The sequence below is a fragment of the Aplidium turbinatum genome, chromosome 16, assembly GCF_918807975.1.
Source record: "Aplidium turbinatum chromosome 16, kaAplTurb1.1, whole genome shotgun sequence".
Lineage (NCBI taxonomy): Eukaryota > Metazoa > Chordata > Ascidiacea > Aplousobranchia > Polyclinidae > Aplidium > Aplidium turbinatum.
In genome coordinates, this window is record NC_137487.1 from 13,635,645 (window position 1) to 13,655,975 (window position 20,331).

The window sequence follows — 20,331 nt, forward strand, 5'->3', positions numbered from 1 at the left end:
AGGTGGCCATGTGTTGATGTAGGCAAATCATTATGCACCTGGGTTGATGACAGAATACTTCTACCAATACAATAACTGCAGATAGGCCGGGGATAAATTGCTGCACCAAGCGAGCAATAGTTACTCACCTGATTTTGCTTAGCTAATTTGCCTACTTATAACAAGTCCAGGATCCAAAGGAAGGAGGATCTTGATGAATGATGGCACCGTTAAAAACGAGAAAAAATACATGTAAATGTTTTAGTTTTTCAAATCTTCTGGTTTGCTCAATCCCATTGTATTACTAACTTAACAGGCGGTGTCGGGCACTTCGCACCCATATTTCAAATTAGCAGCGGATTTGTGGCTATGTGACTAACAGGAAAGTAAAATTCAGTGTTTTGAATTAAAAACATGGCCCACTCTACTAGATTGCGTTACAATTGAACCAATCCTGATACATATGGCAACAAATGAAAAAAGCTAAAGGATATCTATAGTATGTATTGTACATCAAACCGCAAGAAGATTAAATGTTGGCAGTAAAATTGGATTCAGCCAAAAATTAACGTATTTTTTGGCCACATTGAGTAGGATTAAGAACAAGGTGAATAACAGAATATTCAACATCAAGGTAATTTTTTGGGGACAAGTCTCTCAGTTTCCTTGCCACTATAATCATCTTATTGAACCTCAACTTTTGCATTGTTATTTCTCTATTTGAACCTTTTGCTTTGTTAGAACTTTGATGCCCTCCAACTGTTTTCAAGATCAGCTACTGCTCATGAATCCAGAAGTATAATCTAATGTCATTGGTTTATTATTAAAGATTTGATGTTAGAGAAGTGCAACTTTGCAGCTTTTTGATGTCATTTATAAGGTACAACTTACCTTTGATTTTTTATTTTTTTTGTCAAAGTAAGATTCTTCCTCGTGATGTTTCAGTAGTCTATTATGTTGCTGTATTGCACAAAAACTATTCAATCAATCCAGAGATACGTTTTATCAACAAATAAACAAATATTTATCAACCAAGGTGTATTAATAAATTAAAACTCTACCAAGTAGCCTACCAAAACTATTTTTTGTAGCTACGGTTTAACTAACGGTTGACAGCTTAATTTAAGCAAACAGAAAAGCAAATAAGTTGTCTTTCTAAACCAGTGCATCCCACCGAGAGGAGATTCTTTTCCAGTGAGGAGAGAGGATTTCCTTACTTTAGGAAAGGAATTTTTGTTTTTATATGGTCATTCATTTAAGTTCTTCGTTACATTTAAGTTGAATCTGGCCATTTAAAATTTATCCTAGTCCACAAGCTTGGCTTGAAAAATTACAAGAAGATTTGGAAGATCATGCTCAGGAGCACTACCGGAGGATATCCTTGGTCTTGTTTAAACAAACTTTTCACGAAAAAAAAAGCGAAATTATTTTTTTTTGTTCTTGTACGAATGACCAACTACAGTAATATCTAGAGTAAAAGAACACATTGGACCGGTGTGTCGTGTTAAAAAGACAGGAGACATTGAGGCTACGCATTTTATTTGTTTAATTCATGTTTGAAGGTTGGGCTGGAGGAGGCACCGTCTGCACTGGTAAGTGTGTATGGCGTTTGCATAAAGTAGAAAATGTTTTGCTAGCTGTCAGTATATCTCACAGATGAAATTATCTGATTGGTTGTTTCGTGCTCTGCACTACGTGTGCACCAGAAAAATCCAAACCCCGATGTGTTAAGCAAGTGCGTTTTACACCACCAACTCCGCTCTTCGGGGGTTCCATGTATCTCAGCCTATCTCTGGAGATCAGAACAAACTGGAAGAAATGGAGAAATGTCGCATAGATCCCAAAGTGGATTGTGAGGATTGGTGCTGTCCTATACAGTCTTCTAGTTAAATTTTCTAAATAATTTTCGACACACCCACAACCTGATAGTTAAAGTCACTTTCTTTGTATTTTGAGGTGTTCCTTGTATTTTGGGCATTTTTATTTGTGTCGTTTTCATTCAGTCATTTCACCACGGATTCTTTTTCTTGGATGTCACGGTGTCAATTTAGTTATGGTTATAGTTTAGTTTTCATGTTCTGAATCAGTTCAATTTGTTCTATTTGTGATCAAGGCATTATTTGGCTGCAACGTTTTCAATCTGGAAGTTCGTTACTTTCCTTACAATAAACTCAAAATTGCAGAAGAATAAGGTACCATTCCTTAGATCATCCCCACTACCAAGCTGGTACTCAGGATGTTGCTGTAGAATTTATAGCTAGATATGGGCGGATGTTCAGACAATTTTACGTCCGCTACATACTGTAGATCATAAATGTACATTTCTTAAAATATTTTCCTATTTTACCTTCACTGCTAAGAGCAACATAATTGAAAACTACTACATATTTTTTCTTAATTGTCAAAGCCCTAAATACCGCACGCCCAAGTGCAGTATGTCGTTTAAACATTTTCAACCGTATGGTAGTAAATAGAAAGTCAACTGCCTATTTGCGAAAGTGAAAACTAATCATTAATAAACTGCAGATAAACGACACAAGTCATAAACCATCAATTACAAAATAATCAAAACTACCATAAGATTTTTCATAAATAATAATTATTAACTCCATTAAATCAACATGGTTTCACAATTTTGCGTGAACAACCACTCATCAGCTTCAAAAGCGTCAATAAAATGATGATGAAGCAGGAAAATACCGTAGTTAAAAACATTTATATCCAACTTTAAGCCAGTGTAAAACTTGTGTATTTGCAAGCTGATATTTTGAATTGTGTGATGAAGGTTGAGTTGTTTTGAATAAGAATTTTTCGAATAAAAACCGATATGAAATATACAAGTAATGTTTACTTAATTTTGTTAGTCTTTAGAACCTCTTTTCTTTCTTCGGAAAGCAAGGAAATGTTCCCGAGATCAAATTTTCCTAGTCAAGGTAAGTTGCTGCTTTCTTTAAATTATACTCTAGAAACAAAAGTTTTACAGATAGGTTTGCAAGAAATCTAAAAATAAAATTTGACAGAACAAAATAAAAAGTGCAGCTAAGTATAACACAGCTCAGCAATTTTTTGTATTTTGTTTGGATTTTGAGAAGTGATTTAAGGTCTTGAATCGCAATGTGTGATCGGTTTTTTCTATCACATACCGTAAGATTTTTGAAACATGATAACAAAAATACATTATTGCCACTTTTGGCCAAAGTAACGATTTATTGTTGTCGAATTTCCAAAATAGGATGTGATAGAAAAAATTTGCAATCAGATTTTCATTCATCACTTCAAACTTGCCTCAAATCAGTTTAAAAGCTTATGCAAGAAAAGTCATGTTTAGCAGTGCAATTAACCATCTAAGCTTCGGTCTATAGAACTAGCCGTTATCGCCTACTGAACACACATGAAGTTGGTCATCCTGGACAGTACATTGATTCTCTACTCTTGAATAGCTTACTCACGCACTCTTACAATGTTGTAAAGTATCTTTGATTTTCTCCATTTTGTGGCCATTACGGATGCTACTCTCGTTTTTAGGGCAAATAAACTATTCAAGTGGACCTGGAAACTTGAAGAAGCTACCGCGTATTCTTAGAATATAGTGAATTTTTCTCAGAAGTGTCTTAATTCAGGGGTCGTGAATCAAATTGGTACCGGGCTCAAATTATCCTCTCAACGGCCCTGCCTCTGTCCCATTGACTAAAGACTAGTCACTAAACCATGACAGTCTTCCTTTATTGTCGCATTTGATTTCAAGTATTGACTGCCTCTTGCTTGAAACTGTTCAAAGATTCTTTGTTGTTTGCTTTGTGTATTATGTGTATGTTGGTGTTAGTTCTGTCGGTTTGTTGGTTTAAGTAGGTTAATCTTTGCCAGCCTTGGGCACGCTTCCTTTTAGTTTTGCCTGTGAGAGAGATGTTCAAATTTTCCTTTTTTAGTAGATTATTTGTTTGTTTGACTTGATTTAAAACATTTTGGTTGCTTTTTCTGTCGGTCCAGTAAATCCTCTGTATTTTTCGGAATGTCCACATTTCAAACCCATTTATTCTTTTATTAGTTGATTTGGTAATAGCCTATATTTAAAATTGGATAAGTGTAACACTTTAATACTCTGTATCTGGTTGAGAAAATTTGGACTTATGGCATGATACTGATTTCATTTTCTGAAAAGCGGCTTTTGCTTGAGCAATACGTATACTGAACTCATCATCTTTTGCGTCCTAGTTTATTATTGTTCCAAGATATCGAAAACTTTTTACTTGTTTATAGTTGTTCCATTCCTTTTGATTTGACAGATTGGAATTTCACTTTTTTTTTCTTTGTGATTACCATTGTTTCCATTCCAAATTTTTTACTTTTTCATTCACTTTTTTTCAACTGTATGTTCAACAACAAATGACGATTCGTCATAGCACATGACTAGGAAACTGTGTTTAGGAAGCTAGTGCAAGTCGCTATTGCCACAGCGAACTCGCAGGATCATGCTAAAACAGGTCGTTAACATCTACATTGTGGAGTAAACAACGACTATGCTGCTAAAAGCGAAACTCAATCTATTGTTTCTAACAATGTTTCTTATCAAATGCTTCTTTCTTACAATTTATGACAATGAGTAAACAAAGTGAACAGAGTGCAGAATGACTTACATATTCAAATGTTTCTTTAATAAATATGGACAATTTTAGATACAAATTCACAGTAATAATATCAAAAGCACATTTTATTCAAAACCCAGTTGTTTCTAAATCAAAATCTCTAGAGTACTGGTTGCGTGCTTCTGAAGATTAAAAAAATATAGCCAATTAATCCTAAAGTCATGACTATATTGTATACACCAAAAAAGGTTACCTTAATAAATTATACAGGTAATTTCAACTTTAAAACTTAGCTACTTTCCAAAATGGATCTTATAAGTTACATATAGCCTGCATTCTGAATGATCAATTTATAACCTGTTTTAGGGATGCATAAATATTTTTAATCTTACATTACATATTTATATATTCTAGTTGTTTGTTCCAATGCTGTATGTGATCCAAATGCCGAGTGTAACAATGCAACAGGCCAACCTACCTGCACATGTAATGAGGGTTGGACTGGAGACGGCACCGTCTGCACTGGTAAGTGTGTATGGCGTTTGCATAAAGTAAAAAATCTTTTATCTGCAAGATGTCAGTTTATCTCACAGATGAGATTATCTGATTGATTGTTTCCTCCGCTGCACTACCTGCAGATAAAAAAAATCCAAACCCCCATGTGTTAAGCGAGTGCGTTTTACACCACCAACAGCCGCTCTTCCGGGGTTCCGTGTATTTATAGGCTTATTTCTGGAGATCAAAACAAAGTGGAAGAATTGGAGAAATTTCGCACAGATCCCAAAGTGGATTGGGAGGTTTAATGCAGTCCTACACAGTTCTATGGGCCAAACTGATAAAATTAGCAACCTACAACTTTGAAGCATTTTTTTTATGAAAGAACGCCATGGGGAAAAGCCCAGTTGAGTTGCTATTTGACAGTTCTATGATATAAATGATACATCAACTTCAGTATGTGGCTCATGAAGCAATCTTTATTTTTTTGTGGCTTTTGGTCATTATTGTGACCTTTTTGGGCCAGATTTAAGTAATGAGATCTATTGGGTTTCTAGTAGTTTCATGAAATGTCTTGTAGATTTTGACAACACCATCTAAGTATTGGTCATATAAACTGGTTATTTGCCACAGTTTAGTATGGTGGGTCACCAAATGCAAAAACCTGAAGACACATTGACTGCATCACTTGAAATAATCAACTTATGATTTCAATTGTGTCCCAATATTTTGTGGATAAGAATCAAAATTGTCTCGATATGAACCTAATAAAGTGTCTGAAGAATTGTTGTTACACTTCTTACAAACACAAACAAGAAATAACAATCAAAGATTTTCAGATTTTTCAAATATTGATGAATGTTCTAATGAGATCGAAGGCTCGCATGATGTTTGCGATATGAACGCTGAATGTTCCAATGAACAAGGTACTTCTATTTGCACGTGCAATGAAGGTTGGACTGGAACTGGATTGGAATGCTCTGGTAGGATGCTTGCTTCTACCGTCAAAACTTCTTTAATAGTGATTCCATACGCGTAGTCACGTACCCAAGGGTACGGTACCCTTTCAAAGAATTTTTAAATCTCCGAAATCTTAAATGTCTAAAGTGTAAACATTTTACAAAACTACTGTAAAGTAGGCTATACTAATTTTTGTATTAAGTTATTCCCTATCGTAGTACTTCTATAGACTCCTTAACACTTTCCACAGATCTCTAAAAGTATAGTGCATTGTAGCATTGTGCAAAGTAGGTATTTTTGTCTTTTCATCAGTTTTGTACTGAGTAGGTGCCGTCGTACTTCTCATAGCGTATCCTGTTTGTTATAATGGTATTACGTAATTGCTGCCAGCTCTACAGTTTTTGTGTAGTCTCCCAAAAAAAATTTGGTTTCTAAAATAATTTGTCTTTGAAAAATAGACAAAATGTTATGCTACTCTGATGTGAGTCAGTGTACGTTTGTTTGTGAATTAAATACTTGGTCTTAAAAACGGTCGACGCTGCAAATTTTGTTTGATGCATTTATAGTAACAGTCTTCGCATGTTTTAGTATTTATAGTAATAGTACTAATCATTAACTACAGTACAAGACGATGTTCAAAAGGTAAACGAAAAAAGTTACAGTTGTAAAAAATTAAGTAGAACAAAAGTGTTTCTCTGTTAAATTATGCTAGTTCTGCTAGTTAATAGTTTTTCATTCTGTAATAATACTCAGTCGTTCAATAAAATGCCTTTCAATTAATTGTCGTTCGATGAATTGTCATATCACGCCTCTCAACACATAAAAAAACAATGCTCAATTTAAACTAATTCGATTGGTTTGCATTATTGGAAAGCCAACGCCTTCCCATTGCCATATCATATACTGTTGACTATCATATAGACCAGGGCTTCCCAAACTGGGGGTCGCGACCCCGCAAGGGGTCGCGTAAAGAGCTTCAGGGGTCGCAAAGAGTGTACCAATTTTACTCAAAGTACTGAATATTAACACTTCTGTGCAAGTCATTAACTGTATTGAGAGTCGAACATTCAGTACGCCTATTTTTGCAAATTGATGTGGTAAAACGGAATGGGAATTTAAAACCCTTTTATTGCAATGTGAAGTAACATGGCTTTTAAAAGTTAAAGCTAAAAAGATTATTAGTGTTGAAAATTGAAGTCGTGATTTTTCTAAAGAAAAAGATCCAGACTTTGCCCACCATTTTCGCAATGACATCTGGTTCTTGAAGTTATAGCCTACTATTTATCAGATTTGCTTAAAAAACTGAACGAGCTTAAGTTGTCCCTCCATAGAGAAAACATCTATGTTTTTACATTGAAATCTAAAATTAAAGCGTTCATCTACAAATTAAACGTCTGTAAACAAAAAGTTGAAAAGGATTCATTTGAAATGTTCTCCTTTACTCAAAAGTGTTTGGTTAACAAAAATGTAAAATCAAATGTTATTAAGCCTTTGATTATTAAACGTTTGTCGAATCTGTTGAAACAGTTCCAGAAGTATTTTCTTCAAGAATTAGACTATACCAATTTATATTGAATTCAAAACCTATTTGCAACGCAAAAACAAAGCAGCTAGCCTACCGAGCACTTCTCTCAGGAAGATATTACTGATCTATCTTCTGACTTAAAGTTTAAATTTTGTAGAAATTTATAAATTTTATGCAGAACACCTTCACACTCTTTGACTTAACATTAAAACGGAATAGGCTATATACCATCACCTGATTCAGCAGTAGGCCTAACCGCACTCCTGTCGTTTGTTTTGATGTATTTGTCTTGGAAATTTCTAGCAGAGGAAACTGAGGGAAATGCTGGGTACCGTACTAGTTGAATGGATCGTCTCACCAACGACGCAGTTACAAATATCAGTTAAAGTTTTCCTCAACCCAGCAAACATTGATCTAAAATCGTGGGAACAACTTGCCAGTGATAGGTCAATCTGGAGGAAGAGAACGAGGGAAGGCACAAAACTTTTTCAAAAAAAAAAACAGGATACAAAAGGCTCAGAAAAAATAAAACATTAAGTTAGAAAAAAGCTAATACATCCACATTCCCAACTCTCCATACAATGTGATTTCTGCCCACGTTTTTTCTACTGTAATAGACTAGGCCTCCAAAGTCACATCCGACTGGAAAATAAAACCAATGCTCGGACACGAGCTGGAGCCTACGACGATAATTTGTGCGAGTCAGCTTTTTCAACGTTGATGAACAGACACCATCAAAACTACGCGACTTTGAAACCGCCTTGGAACCAACATTAAGCCACGGCTGGACTTGCTCTGTAGCATAAATCGGTCGCATTCATCACATTCACATCCATCTGAATAAATGTGTTTGGTTCTTTGTTGTGTTCTCCAGTAGGCTGCGTGTAAATTGTCAAGTGGCAGTCATTGAGTACCGTTAGCTTGTTTTAAGTTCTCATTCTAATTAAACCTTTCCATCAATATCACAAATGTAGGTTATATTTGGCACTGTTCATTATTTGAACTGTGGAGGGTCGCGGAAAATTTTAGGAGATTAAAAGGGGTCGCGAGCAAAAAAGTTTGGGAAGCCCTGATATATACATGCTTTAGAAAACCTTTTGCTCATTTTTGGATGTTGCTACTTTTGCACCTATACATCAAATGTGATATACAAGCAATTAATTTTTTCCATAGTAAACTTACTAGAATTCAAAAAGTGTGTAATTTTTTTCTTCTCATTTCGTCTGGTTAGAGTTTTAAACAAAATAAAATATGATAACAAAATCGGTGAATAAAAGAGTTTGAAACAATAACTAAATCAACAACTGCTTTAGTAATCGATAAGCAATATAAGAACAAGGCGTACGGTAAAACACAAAAAGCTGCAGTTACTTTGGACAGAAGTACAAAAGCGTAGTTGTTTTCGGCGAAAGAACAAGCACATGTAAACACCATGTTACAACATTGAATTATATGGCAATCTGTAAACCATCCCACTCTATTGGTGATCCAGAACTGCAAAGCATAATTGTCTTGATTCGTTTTGCAGACATAGATGAATGTACCGAAGATGTTTGTGGCAAAAATGCTAATTGTAGCAATGTGGAAGGAAGCTTCACATGCACTTGCAACAATGGTTGGATAGGAAACGGGAATATTTGTGTTGGTATGTTGTAGCTTTTGTTGTTTTCAATAAAATTGATCAAAGTCGTTAGACAAACTAAGTTTTAAGTTAAAGTCGATTGGAGATAACTAGACTTAAGTAGTAGGAAGTATAGACGCAAGTTACTTAAACACTAAAAGCTGAAAGATTAATAGTACTTTTAAAATCGTAAAAATTATCATTGTTCATGTTTCTACCAAAATTCATCCAATTTCATAGTACAAAGATTGAGCAAAATAATATCCTTTGTAAGTATTAACTGCGCGTACAGTTTTTTTTTTAGCAACTTTTCTACAAGGCAAAGAAAATTACTTTTTTCTCTTCAAACGTTGTATTATCAAAACTGTATTCAATGGAATGAAATTTGAAATTAACATTGTATACAGGAGTATGTTGCATAAAATTATATACAGGAGTATATTGCATAAATCAGAACATTAACTTCTAGTCCAAACCTACGAGCTGCACTTGCAGATGTGAATGAATGTTCATTTGATTTATGCGACGCCAATGCACAATGTGAGAATGAAGATGGGAGCTTTTCATGCATATGCAATGACGGCTGGTCTGGTGTTGGCTTCACTTGCGATGGTGAGTTGAAATCTGACCAAAATTATGCTGTTATTATTGTGAAGTATATCTCATACGTTTTGTTAAATAAAAAACAATGATACAGTATTGTTTTTTGCATGCAACAAATAAAAACAATGATACAGCATTACAACCATTAATTGACAAACTCATCAAGGTTCATTAATTTATAGTGTTCTGATCTAAATTGAAAAAATAATCAAACGACATATAGACTATAAAGTTTAACGTACTAACTAACAGGAGCATATACTTTTTAGAATATACTTGGTACGTCTGTATTGTAAAGTTCTAAGAGCAAACAGAATTTGCTATGGGCACAGTGCTATAGATAATATTTTATTATTATTAATGTTATAAGTTATTATTAATTATTATTATTACTAATATTATTATAACCTAGCAAAGCAAAAATAGCAGTACTTAGAAATTTAGACACCTATGATGAAAGATACTAAATTCATGTGCAGCAAACAAACGTTTCGAAAACTATACTGTCTTCATCTTCAGTGGTATAAATGTAAGCAATCCCGGATGCCATACTGTATAGTTTTAAATTGAATTCCGGATGACGTCACAAGGACTAATCAACAAGCTATTATGAGTGAAAAACGTAATAGAGCTCAAGATTTATGAAATTAAAAGTAACAGAAGTCAAGAGTTTGATGAACAAAGCATCTCAACGATAGCGATAACTTACAATTGCAGTTATCATGGGAAATATTCTAACATGAATTCAAATCAATCGTAATACACAGAAAATCAACAAATTACTTAAGATCGCAACTATGTAACAGAACGGTGAACAAGAAGAGCATTTTGAACTAATTTCAGCAAGGCTAACTGGCATAAACGTGCTATTTTACGATAAGACTCTGTGAAAACAAATTTTAAAGATTGAATGTTTGATATCTGACTTTCCTAACAATCAGAAACAGTTATTGCCATCAACAGTCACAGCCACGATCTCTTGGTAAGAGAAAATCTGGACTCAACAACTTTTTACATCCAACTACTCGTTCTTTTAACAAAAATTAGACGACTTATTTGGTTGCCTAGACCTCCTTCACTCACCCCTCCCTCAAAAAATACAGTGACTATTTCCTTTGCAATTTCAAATGTATGTAAAGTGAAATGACGCTTTTAAAAGATTTTAAACAGCTCTCTTATGGCTTCAAATAAGTTAATGACAAAATATAAAATTTGTAAGAGTTTTTATTGTGCTTGGAATGTTCGCCCAGTCTTGCATGATTAAGGCGGACACAACATTACATAAACTTGCTTTGCAGATATAAACGAATGCGAATCATCACCTTGCAGCGATAATGCAAAGTGCGATAACACACAAGGCAGTTTCGTTTGTGTTTGTAATGAAGGATGGACAGGAGATGGCTTTGACTGCTTTGGTATGTTTCCTAACATTTCTCATTTTATTAATTTAGAAGTGCCAAGTTCAAAATTGGTGAAGTTGTCAATTTCCAAAATAAGAATATATCGCCATTAACTCAACACAAAAAGATAGTAGCCTATTTTTCTGAGCTTTGTGATAAACCAGTGACCTAATAAAATATCAATTAAAGAAGCACCAGCAAAAAAATACTTCACCCTCTGTTATCAGTTTTGGAACCTTTCTTTGATTACAACATCAATTGTCCCCTTTGACAGGACACAACTAAAATAAGCTGATACATCAGATCATATTGTCAATGAATTACAGCTCCAATATCTTCAAACTAAAATTGATACGACTACAGACTTGCTCGACATAAATCCATTTCGAATCAAACGAAACAAAATTCTTCTCAAAAAAGTTATTTAAAAGTTGAATAAATTATTCTATTCCGCACAAAACAAAATAAAAAAAAATCAAATAAAATTTTATTTGACTTTTAGTTAAATTTTCGAAATAATTTTCGACACATCTACAACCTGATAGTCAAAGTCACTTTCTTTGTATTTTGAGGTGTTTTTGTGTTTTGGGCATTTTTGTTTGTGTAGTTTTCATTTTTAGCTTCCCGCTGAAGAACTGCTTGAGGGTAAAAATGAAACTAAGAAAAGTTATTTGTTAAAAATACTACAATAAATTAAAAAGAAAGGAGAAAGATTAAATTAAATTTTTATACAATCATTGTATTTGAAGCAGCAAGGTTGCAAACTTGTTTAGTTTTATTAAAAATAAGTGGACAATTTTGTGAGCAAAATAATGGATCATTTGAGAGTTGGGACTCTTCGGCACACATCTGACAATATTTTTCATCATATCACTGTTGTTTCGTGAAAAAAAAACGGTTGAAAATAACAATTTTATGTAATAAGTAATATCCATTTATTTGTTATCAGCATAAAAACTTTTTTGCTTCAGTGCTAAATAAGCAATAAGTTTGGTTTAACGTTGCAAGAAACCCAATTACCTGTACGATGATAGGTAGGGTATAATGTTTGTTTACAAACGTATGAAAAATAATTATGAATATGAAGCATACAATAACGGAAAGTACAATGGACTGAGATGATATTGTGTGTGTTAAATAGGTAAAACATTAAATTAATCAAGGTTGAAAAAATGTCGTTTGCATTTCGCAAAGGACTGATTTTGGAAGAAAAATAGATGGGTATATATACAGCAATGCCGTAGGTTTTTGAGAAACCGTTATGTCATTACAGTAAGTATAATAATGTTTTATTTTTCTTTGTTACTTAGAATACTTTTCTAGAATTTGAACGTTTTAAAACTTCCAACTTAATTTCTATTGTAGTTATAGAAACGATTACTTGTGATAGCGATTCATGTACGGATCCTCAAAGCTGGTGCAAAGATAACGACTTTTCTTATGAATGTCTTTGCAAACCTGGATTCTATGCAGACAGCACGTCAGAGCCAACAACTTGCCTTCAAGGTAATGTCTGTTTCAAGTTTTAGAAAATAGAAGAAACGTACAGCATGTAGCGATGTCAAATTCTAAAACCAACTGCTTTTTTGTCATAAAGTAATATAGTATGATTTATTGTGTTCTATGATGTGGTTAACTCACATTAAAAGAATCAAACTTTTTTATGCTGCGCTCTTCTTTTATACAAGAAGCAACATTTTGTTGAATATTCTTGCAATTCAAGTTACTAAGTAATAAGTAAAACAGCTTAATTTGATTTGTTACTACATTCAGAGCAGCAAAATCACAAAATCAAATTCAAAACACTTGATGTATTTTACCGGACTCCAGGTTGATCTAAAAATAAAATTTTTGAAGTTTTAACAGAAAAAGTTTGAAGGAGTTCAAGCTCTTTAATGTTGATAAGATGCAACATCAAAAGAAGAGCTTAACTTAAACTTAGCCTTGCAAATGCTTTGTGAATCCAAACAAAACTGATTGAGTTTGCAACCTTGGTTACTGTTGTAACCTAAGTGAAATGTTTGGTTTAAAACTAAATACAATTGAAATGTTTGACCTTGACTAAGCATGATGGTAACAGAAAACAATGCCTCTATTATGATGATTGTCTCTATTTGTAAGGTTGTGCATTTGTGCAAACATTTTCAGATCCTGAAAATAACAGGTAAAACTAAAAAGCTAAAACTACTGATTAAATTATTCAATTTAAAAGTGCTTAAATACATGCATTTCGAAAAGTATTTTAATTCTTGATGTCTTTTTTCTTTGCAACTTTCACTGTTTCTTAGTTTAGCCTAAATCATTAACTGTGTTTTTTTTACTTTTACTCTTTACATTTTCAGGATTAATATTCGGAGGGAAGCTATTTGTAGTTACTGAGAATGAAATTACAAGAACAAAAGATCTCACTAAAACATCAATAGAAATTTTTGTAAGTCAAGCCGAATTATATTGCGAGCATATGAGTTCAAGCTTGAAGCCAAAATGGTGCAATTTACTGCAGGTCGCATTTGTAGTTTGTTGTGGAAAAATCAGCCAAGCCAGAACCATCGCACAATCGAAGTCTTACTTAATAGTTTTGGGCCAATTCAAGATTTTGCCTGAAACTTGTTTTTCAAGCATCTTTGCGGGCTTCTGGTGCAATAAAAACAATTTTTTAATTTTTTTAACTTAAAACTAGTTCCAATGCGGAGTTTTTAAATTGTATTTTTATTTAAATCACCTAACGCTGGTTTTGAACAGTTTCTTTGATATCAACCCTTTGCTGATGTGTCTCTGGCATTTTCTTGTTTTTTGTGTAAAACATTAATTTTATTGTAAGATAATGCTAAAACCTAGAAGTAGGAAAGGCTTTGGTTGTTGTAGATTTTGATTTGTTGCACAAAATAACAAGTTGTATGAATTTATTTCAGCTTGAAACTGTATATTCTGATTCAACTGGTTATGTGCAAGTGGATGTTAGCGACGAACAAAAAAGCGATACTTGGACTTATGAGTTAATTTATTCCATCGACTCTGGAACAGCTGAATACATGATCCCTATCTGGTTTGCGTGGTCCCTCCAAAATCAGTATAAGGTAATTTCTGCATTTCTGCTTGCATGATAAACTAAACAGGCCTAAAAAAAATTATTTTAGTATAGGCTACGTGCACTTATCTATGTGAATTATAGCTCTGTAATATCTCGTCACTGGAAAGTGGTGCAATGTAACGCTTTACAAAATAATGGCCTGTGCAAATGTACTGTACTTTGGAGGTAGCATTTTTTTATTAATTATTTTTTAATAATGCCCAATATGTTATTAGGTAAACATCTTCCTATATAGTAAACATGACTATACTAGCTTAATCAGCCTAGCCTTTCTGATGCAAATAAGCCTAATTAAGATACAAATAGCCTAATTTCGTATCGTAAATAATTGTTTAGCAGGACAACGTAACGTGGTATGGGCTAATAAGCCTCCATCCTTCTTATGGAAAACCTTCATACTTGGTAGAAATAGAAGTCTTACTTACGATTGTTTTATTTGTTTTGCAGTGCAATATTGCTGAGGAAAGTTGTGAAATTAAACTAGACGATGGAACAACTTTATTTACCATAGATACTCAACAGTCCATTCAAAATGCTGGATGTAACAACTGCATATTTGGCTGTTGATTGATTGCTGAATGAAGACATTTAAAACTTACATAAATGAAGCCTAGTTGCGCACTTGTAACCACAGATTTCTGAACCATTTAAAAGAAACAGTTTTTAACGATTATAGACCAGTTTTGAAGGAACAACGGATAACGCATATAAGCAAAAAGCCAATGTGACTAAATTAAACATGGAATGAAGATCTTTTTGTAAGATTGTACGCATCAGTTAAAAATACTTTTCTTCAAACTTTTTCAAGATATTTTTCAAAAAGAGTGTTTATTAAAAAGCACTTTTTCAAAATTTAAATTTGTGTTTACTATTTAGTCATCTATTACTTTCCAAAAATGTATAAAATATCTGATACATACCAAATGATAACCAAAGAATTTGATCACACAGCTGCTGACGAGGTAGTGTGCTCTTCATTGGATCAATACTGCGATAATCAGACCACTGTGTGTGTCAGTGTTGATGGACTTGCTGTTTGCCAATGTTTAGAAGGATATTTCACAACACAAGTCGAAGTAAGATATTGTACAGGTAAGTTTTGTGAGATACCTTACAATTTACATCACCTAATTGTTGTATTACAAACTTAAGGAGGTGAGAGCTGACTTTTAAACTTGGTTAATAAATGGATAATAAACTAGGTTAGCTAAAGACGAGATTTCTCTTGCTCGTACTATGTGGATTTTTGCGGTTCTTGGTAAAAGTGTGCCCGGAAAAGTGATACTTATGTAATCTACTGTGTAAATGCTGCTGGAATGTTGGTGTAATACAATTTAAGTGCAGATGAAATTTCGTTTTAAGTTACAAAAACTAAATTTTTCAATGTTTTTGTGGATATGTGACCAAGTGCCCATCACTTGCAGTATACAATACATTCAATTAGACAAAAGCAGGTTTGGATGTTCAAAACGTAACATCATTTTTTTAGAATGCAGATTATTTTGCAATTATTAATTTATTTCTGTGATTTATTTCCAGCAGTAGTTGCAACATTCATCTGATAAATGCGAAAGTAAAAGCAGAAACACAAAAATTGTTTTATTGTTTCACTGATGTTTCGCGCATCATGGCAATGCGCATCCTCAGAGCAAATAACGATTTTGTATGTTACAGTAACACAACAAAGCAACTGCAGTGGCATGTTTCTGCTTTTACATACTGTGCATTTTTTCGCTTTCAACAAATGAATGCTGCAACCACTGCTAGAAATACGGTAATACAGCGTGTCATGCATAGAATGTCATGTCGTCATGTCTAAAGAACGATTTATTGAATCATAGAAAAAATATGTACTTCGAATTCGGATTGCAATTCGCCATTTGGTTGGTGTCATCCAGATGGCAATGAAAAAGTAGGCACGTGCAAATGTATGTTTGGATTTCAAGGAGACCATTGCTATAATCGTAAGTGCCTAAAATTTCTTATCACAAATTTCTCAACGATCTGTAAACTAAATAAATAACTAGCTTTTTTAGCCCATACATAATATACTGCAGTTTAATTTGCACAATAACTCTGACGTTTCGTTTAATTATTTGTCATTCTGATTCCATGAAACCGTCAAGTAACTCATTGACAATTATTCATTCCATCATCATTTCAATGTAGTTTAAGCGAGTAAGCTACCTACCCGTTTCTTGTTTTAAATTGTTTTAAACGCAGTCTCCAATAACACAGCAGTATTATTCCAGCGTGGCTGCTAGTCGTTGTCATCGTGTGTGGAGTTCTGGTGCTGACAATAATCATTCTTATTTTCGTGATCGTACGCCGTTCGCGTTCAAAAGCAGCAAAAATCCTTCCAAGTGCAAGACCAAAACCTGATGATCTTTACGCAACAAATGTAAGCGTTTATGATAACAAAACTTTGACATGACGTCAGAACACCAACTGATATGTAGACCATGTGATCGTTTGGTTGTCTCTCTGCCAGGCCGTGGCGGATTCACGGGGGAGGGGGCAATTGGGGCGATCGCCTCTATTAAAACATAGAAAAGTAAGTTCATTCGCGGTGAACTTGTAAGGTCAGATTGATTAATTTAGACCAATTATACATGACAGCGTTTTTTTAAATTGCCTACCCTTCTATGCTTACTTGCTGGATCCGCTCCTGCGCATGGTCGCTTCATTATCTCCCTGACAGGAATTCTAAGATCGATGCATCACATAAGCACTGTAGCCTCCTCCCTTATTGTTATTTAACAACTGGAAGGTGTTGCTCTATTTGCATTTTAGATGAATAAAAGAATTTTGATCGAAATAATTTTTTAATTGATATAGATTTTAGTTGATTGGCACACATATAATCTCTTTACAGTGGCACAGGTTGGTAAAAACTATAAGCACAATAATGTTATAAAATATAAACCTATAACCGTTTCTTCGATCAGGTTGTTATATCATTATGCCCAATAGTTTGACGTTAAACCTAATGATACAAACTACAAAAAGCTTTGTTACAAAATGTAGTTTAGACAAAACAGCAAGTCTTAATCAAGTTTCCATTGTTTGTTGAACTTCCAACTTTTTGCAGAAAAATAAATGGCACAAAATGAAGGGTCTCCGGGCATCAATTCCAGTAGGTGGATCTCCAGTGAGTGTAGCCTAATGCAGTTTATATACAGTATACAGTATTTTTATTTTGTCTTTTAATAAAAACTATCAAAACATTACAAACTTTTTGGTAAGAAAATACACCAAAAATATTAGAATATCGGTACATCGAAATTAAATTATAAACCATAATCATTATGGTTTGTGTATTTACCAATGATCACTGATGATGGAACAGATTTGCTTTGCGGCTTAAAGTAGAACACATTACATAAAGATAAAGTGCTGTAGTATTGGACTTTACGAATGTCATGGTGCAGCTAAGTCTTTATCTTTTAGTTTCATATAGTAGTAAGTTTCAGCAACAATCAGCAGCCACCGACAAACATCAGCGCTTTAACGACTTGCAAACTACTGTGCTTCTTCGATTAATAGGTAGATGCAGTGGATTGACATAGATGCAAAGTCGTAATCATTGAAGTAATTAATATCTTTGTAGTCTGCGGCTCAGCTTTATATTCATATATGTTAGGTCCTCAGGAAAAACTAAACAATCAAACTTTCAAATTTTGCAGGACACCAATATGTGGAACAATAAGTCGTATGCCGATTCAACGTTTGATGAATAAATACGAAACCATTTTGAAAACTGTACCAAGCATTTAAGCTGTTGAATGTTGTTTTAAAGTATAGTAAGTCGCATGTGCAAATGATCGGAAGAAAACTGTTATACCATTCTGTCATTGTCATATGAAAATTTGTTTCACTTCATACATCTCATTAATATTTTTATTGCAAATTAGTTATGTAAAACCGTATCACATCAATTATAGTTGATGCAATCAATTATGTAATCATATCGTGATTGTTTTTAACTGTCACATACGATGCAAAATACTCTTTAGATACAGTGATATTCAAAATAAGCTCTATGACATGATAAATTATATTATTGTTCTAGGTAATTGTTGTAGTAGAATGTGTTTTATTCTCCAATAGGTGTATGATTTTAACTAACTTGTGTATTGTTTGTTATGTTTATGAAATAATGCAGAATTTGTCAAACCAACTTTATTGTCAGTTTAAAAATATTATTTTTTATGTAGGCGGGTCTGAAAATTATTATAAAAATATTTCTTTGTTAATGAACTGACGCGTTGTAAAACAAAGTGAAACAAAAGTAAACCACGTTTCAAAACTTTGCAATATATTACATGGTTGAATGATGCAATAACTATAAATTATATTGTAACATAATAGCAAAAGGCATGTCCTACCGTCATTGTCATGTGAAAGTAGCTTCATTTTTATTTGTAATGTGTTTGAATAAAATTTTGATTGCAATTTATTGCGTATTTGATTGCTATGTCAACTTCGTTAATTTAATGAGATAATAATGTGTTTACAATAGTTTTGTTTTGAGCAGTTAAACCGCAACTGACTTCAATTATTGCATACCAGAATTGTTACTATTTAAATGCAACACTATTTTAAATAGGCTGCATGACATGCTAAATTATTATTCTATGCAATGGTTATACTGTACAGTAGAATGTTATTTTTAAATCTGTGTTGGACTTTTTACTTCGTGTTGTGTTGATATGGTTAAGGAGTAACTGCTGAAAAATTTAAAGCAATTTTATAACAATTTCAACCATTTCATATTATTATGTAATCAAAAATAGTGTTTTTACAGATCTTGCATAAAACATAATTTGTTCCTCTGAAGGTCAAGCAAAATAGTTCAATTTGAATATTTTTTTGATTGGTTTGAAATGAAACTTTGCCAGAATGCAAAATAACAGAAAGATTTTATTTTTTATGACATTTTGTGTCGTTGATGTACAGTAGACTGTACAGTGAAAACGCGAAAGAATCGTTCCCATTTAGGTCATATGAGAAGGTTGGAGTCGATTATACTAAGTTATGTTCCAGAGATTTTCCTTTACATCATTGACTTGTGAAGCATTAAATTAAAGTGATTCAGTTTAGATATAAAAAATATCTATATTCGGAAACATTATATGTAAATTGTAAAAATAACAGGTTTTTAAAATCAGGAGAGTAGACAGCAGAAAACTTCGGGAAAAAGAAGCAATTTCCAACCCCCTTCACCCTCCCCCTTTCACTATCCCTCTAGAAGTACTCAATATGAAGACGATTGGTTTAGGACTTTAGGTTATTTTCAAAAATTCAGAATGACATATTTCCACGTTATGAGCAGGGTTGCATTTCTGGTGGGGCTCGGGGGGGCTCAGCCCCCAGAAATAAGAAAAGGCTTGATGTAAGGGGAGCTCAGGGGGGCTCGTTCAAGCTTTCATTTTTAAGCTTTTCTGGCTGAACAACAACTTTTCGACTGAACAAGTAATACTTTAACAGCTTTCTCACAACAGAACTTCAAAAAAAGCACGAACATAAGTTGATAGTAATCGCCATTTTCCCTGACTAGGTCCCGTATAGTTAGTTTATTCTATCATGCAATCTACATGGTAGTGAATCAAGCTTTTTGCAAAAAGGGCAATAAAGAATGACATAACAAATTTTGTGGCTCTTTTGACATTCTAGATGTCCGCGTGTGATGTGGCTTTTGCATTGAATAGCTTTTCCCACCCATGTGCCCTAAAATTTAGGCCATAGCATTTTTACCAGGAATGTTTTTGCGTAGCCTACTCACTGTAAAAAATAGCAGACCTCAAAAGAATTAACTTTATCCCTCCGAAATGGCTTCCGATTTTCGATTGTATGTTGACAATCCTTGTCATATACCAGATACGATAAAGTTGCTCAAGAACGTAGTACTAAACATGATTGCTATAAGTTCTGTTGAAGCCGAACGTGGATTTTCACAAATTAACTTGATCATCACACCGCTACAATCACGGCTGTCGTGGTGCTTATAACTTAGCCCATAAAACCAAAGACCTGGCAGACAGGCCATTTGTTTTGTGTAATCTCGTTTGCAC

General features: G+C 33.6%; 1 protein-coding gene across 1 annotated transcript; it reads left to right on the top strand.

Moving 5' to 3' along the window:
- The first annotated feature begins 1,531 nt into the window (after positions 1-1,531).
- Positions 1,532-19,097, top strand: LOC145785234 (uncharacterized). The gene is made up of 16 exons (XM_082596918.1): positions 1,532-1,571; positions 1,712-1,831; positions 4,977-5,087; positions 5,897-6,040; positions 9,071-9,187; positions 9,659-9,775; positions 11,065-11,181; positions 12,532-12,672; positions 13,509-13,597; positions 14,079-14,243; positions 14,705-14,798; positions 15,209-15,349; positions 16,099-16,221; positions 16,510-16,658; positions 17,349-17,408; positions 17,944-19,097. The coding sequence occupies exons 1-16, from the start codon at positions 1,532-1,534 to the stop codon at positions 17,995-17,997; spliced, it is 1,782 nt and encodes a 593-aa protein (XP_082453044.1). The 3' UTR covers positions 17,998-19,097.
- Positions 19,098-20,331: the final 1,234 nt, after the last annotated feature.

What these genes read in the sequence shown, in the direction of transcription:
- LOC145785234 (XM_082596918.1), top strand. Translation starts at nt 1,532, where the DNA reads ATGTTTGAAGGTTGGGCTGGAGGAGGCACCGTCTGCACTG. An exon ending in AAACGGGAATATTTGTGTTG is followed by an intron (nt 9,188 to 9,658) that starts GTATGTTGTAGC and finishes CTGCACTTGCAG; the next exon opens with ATGTGAATGAATGTTCATTT. An exon ending in AGATGGCTTTGACTGCTTTG is followed by an intron (nt 11,182 to 12,531) that starts GTATGTTTCCTA and finishes TTTCTATTGTAG; the next exon opens with TTATAGAAACGATTACTTGT.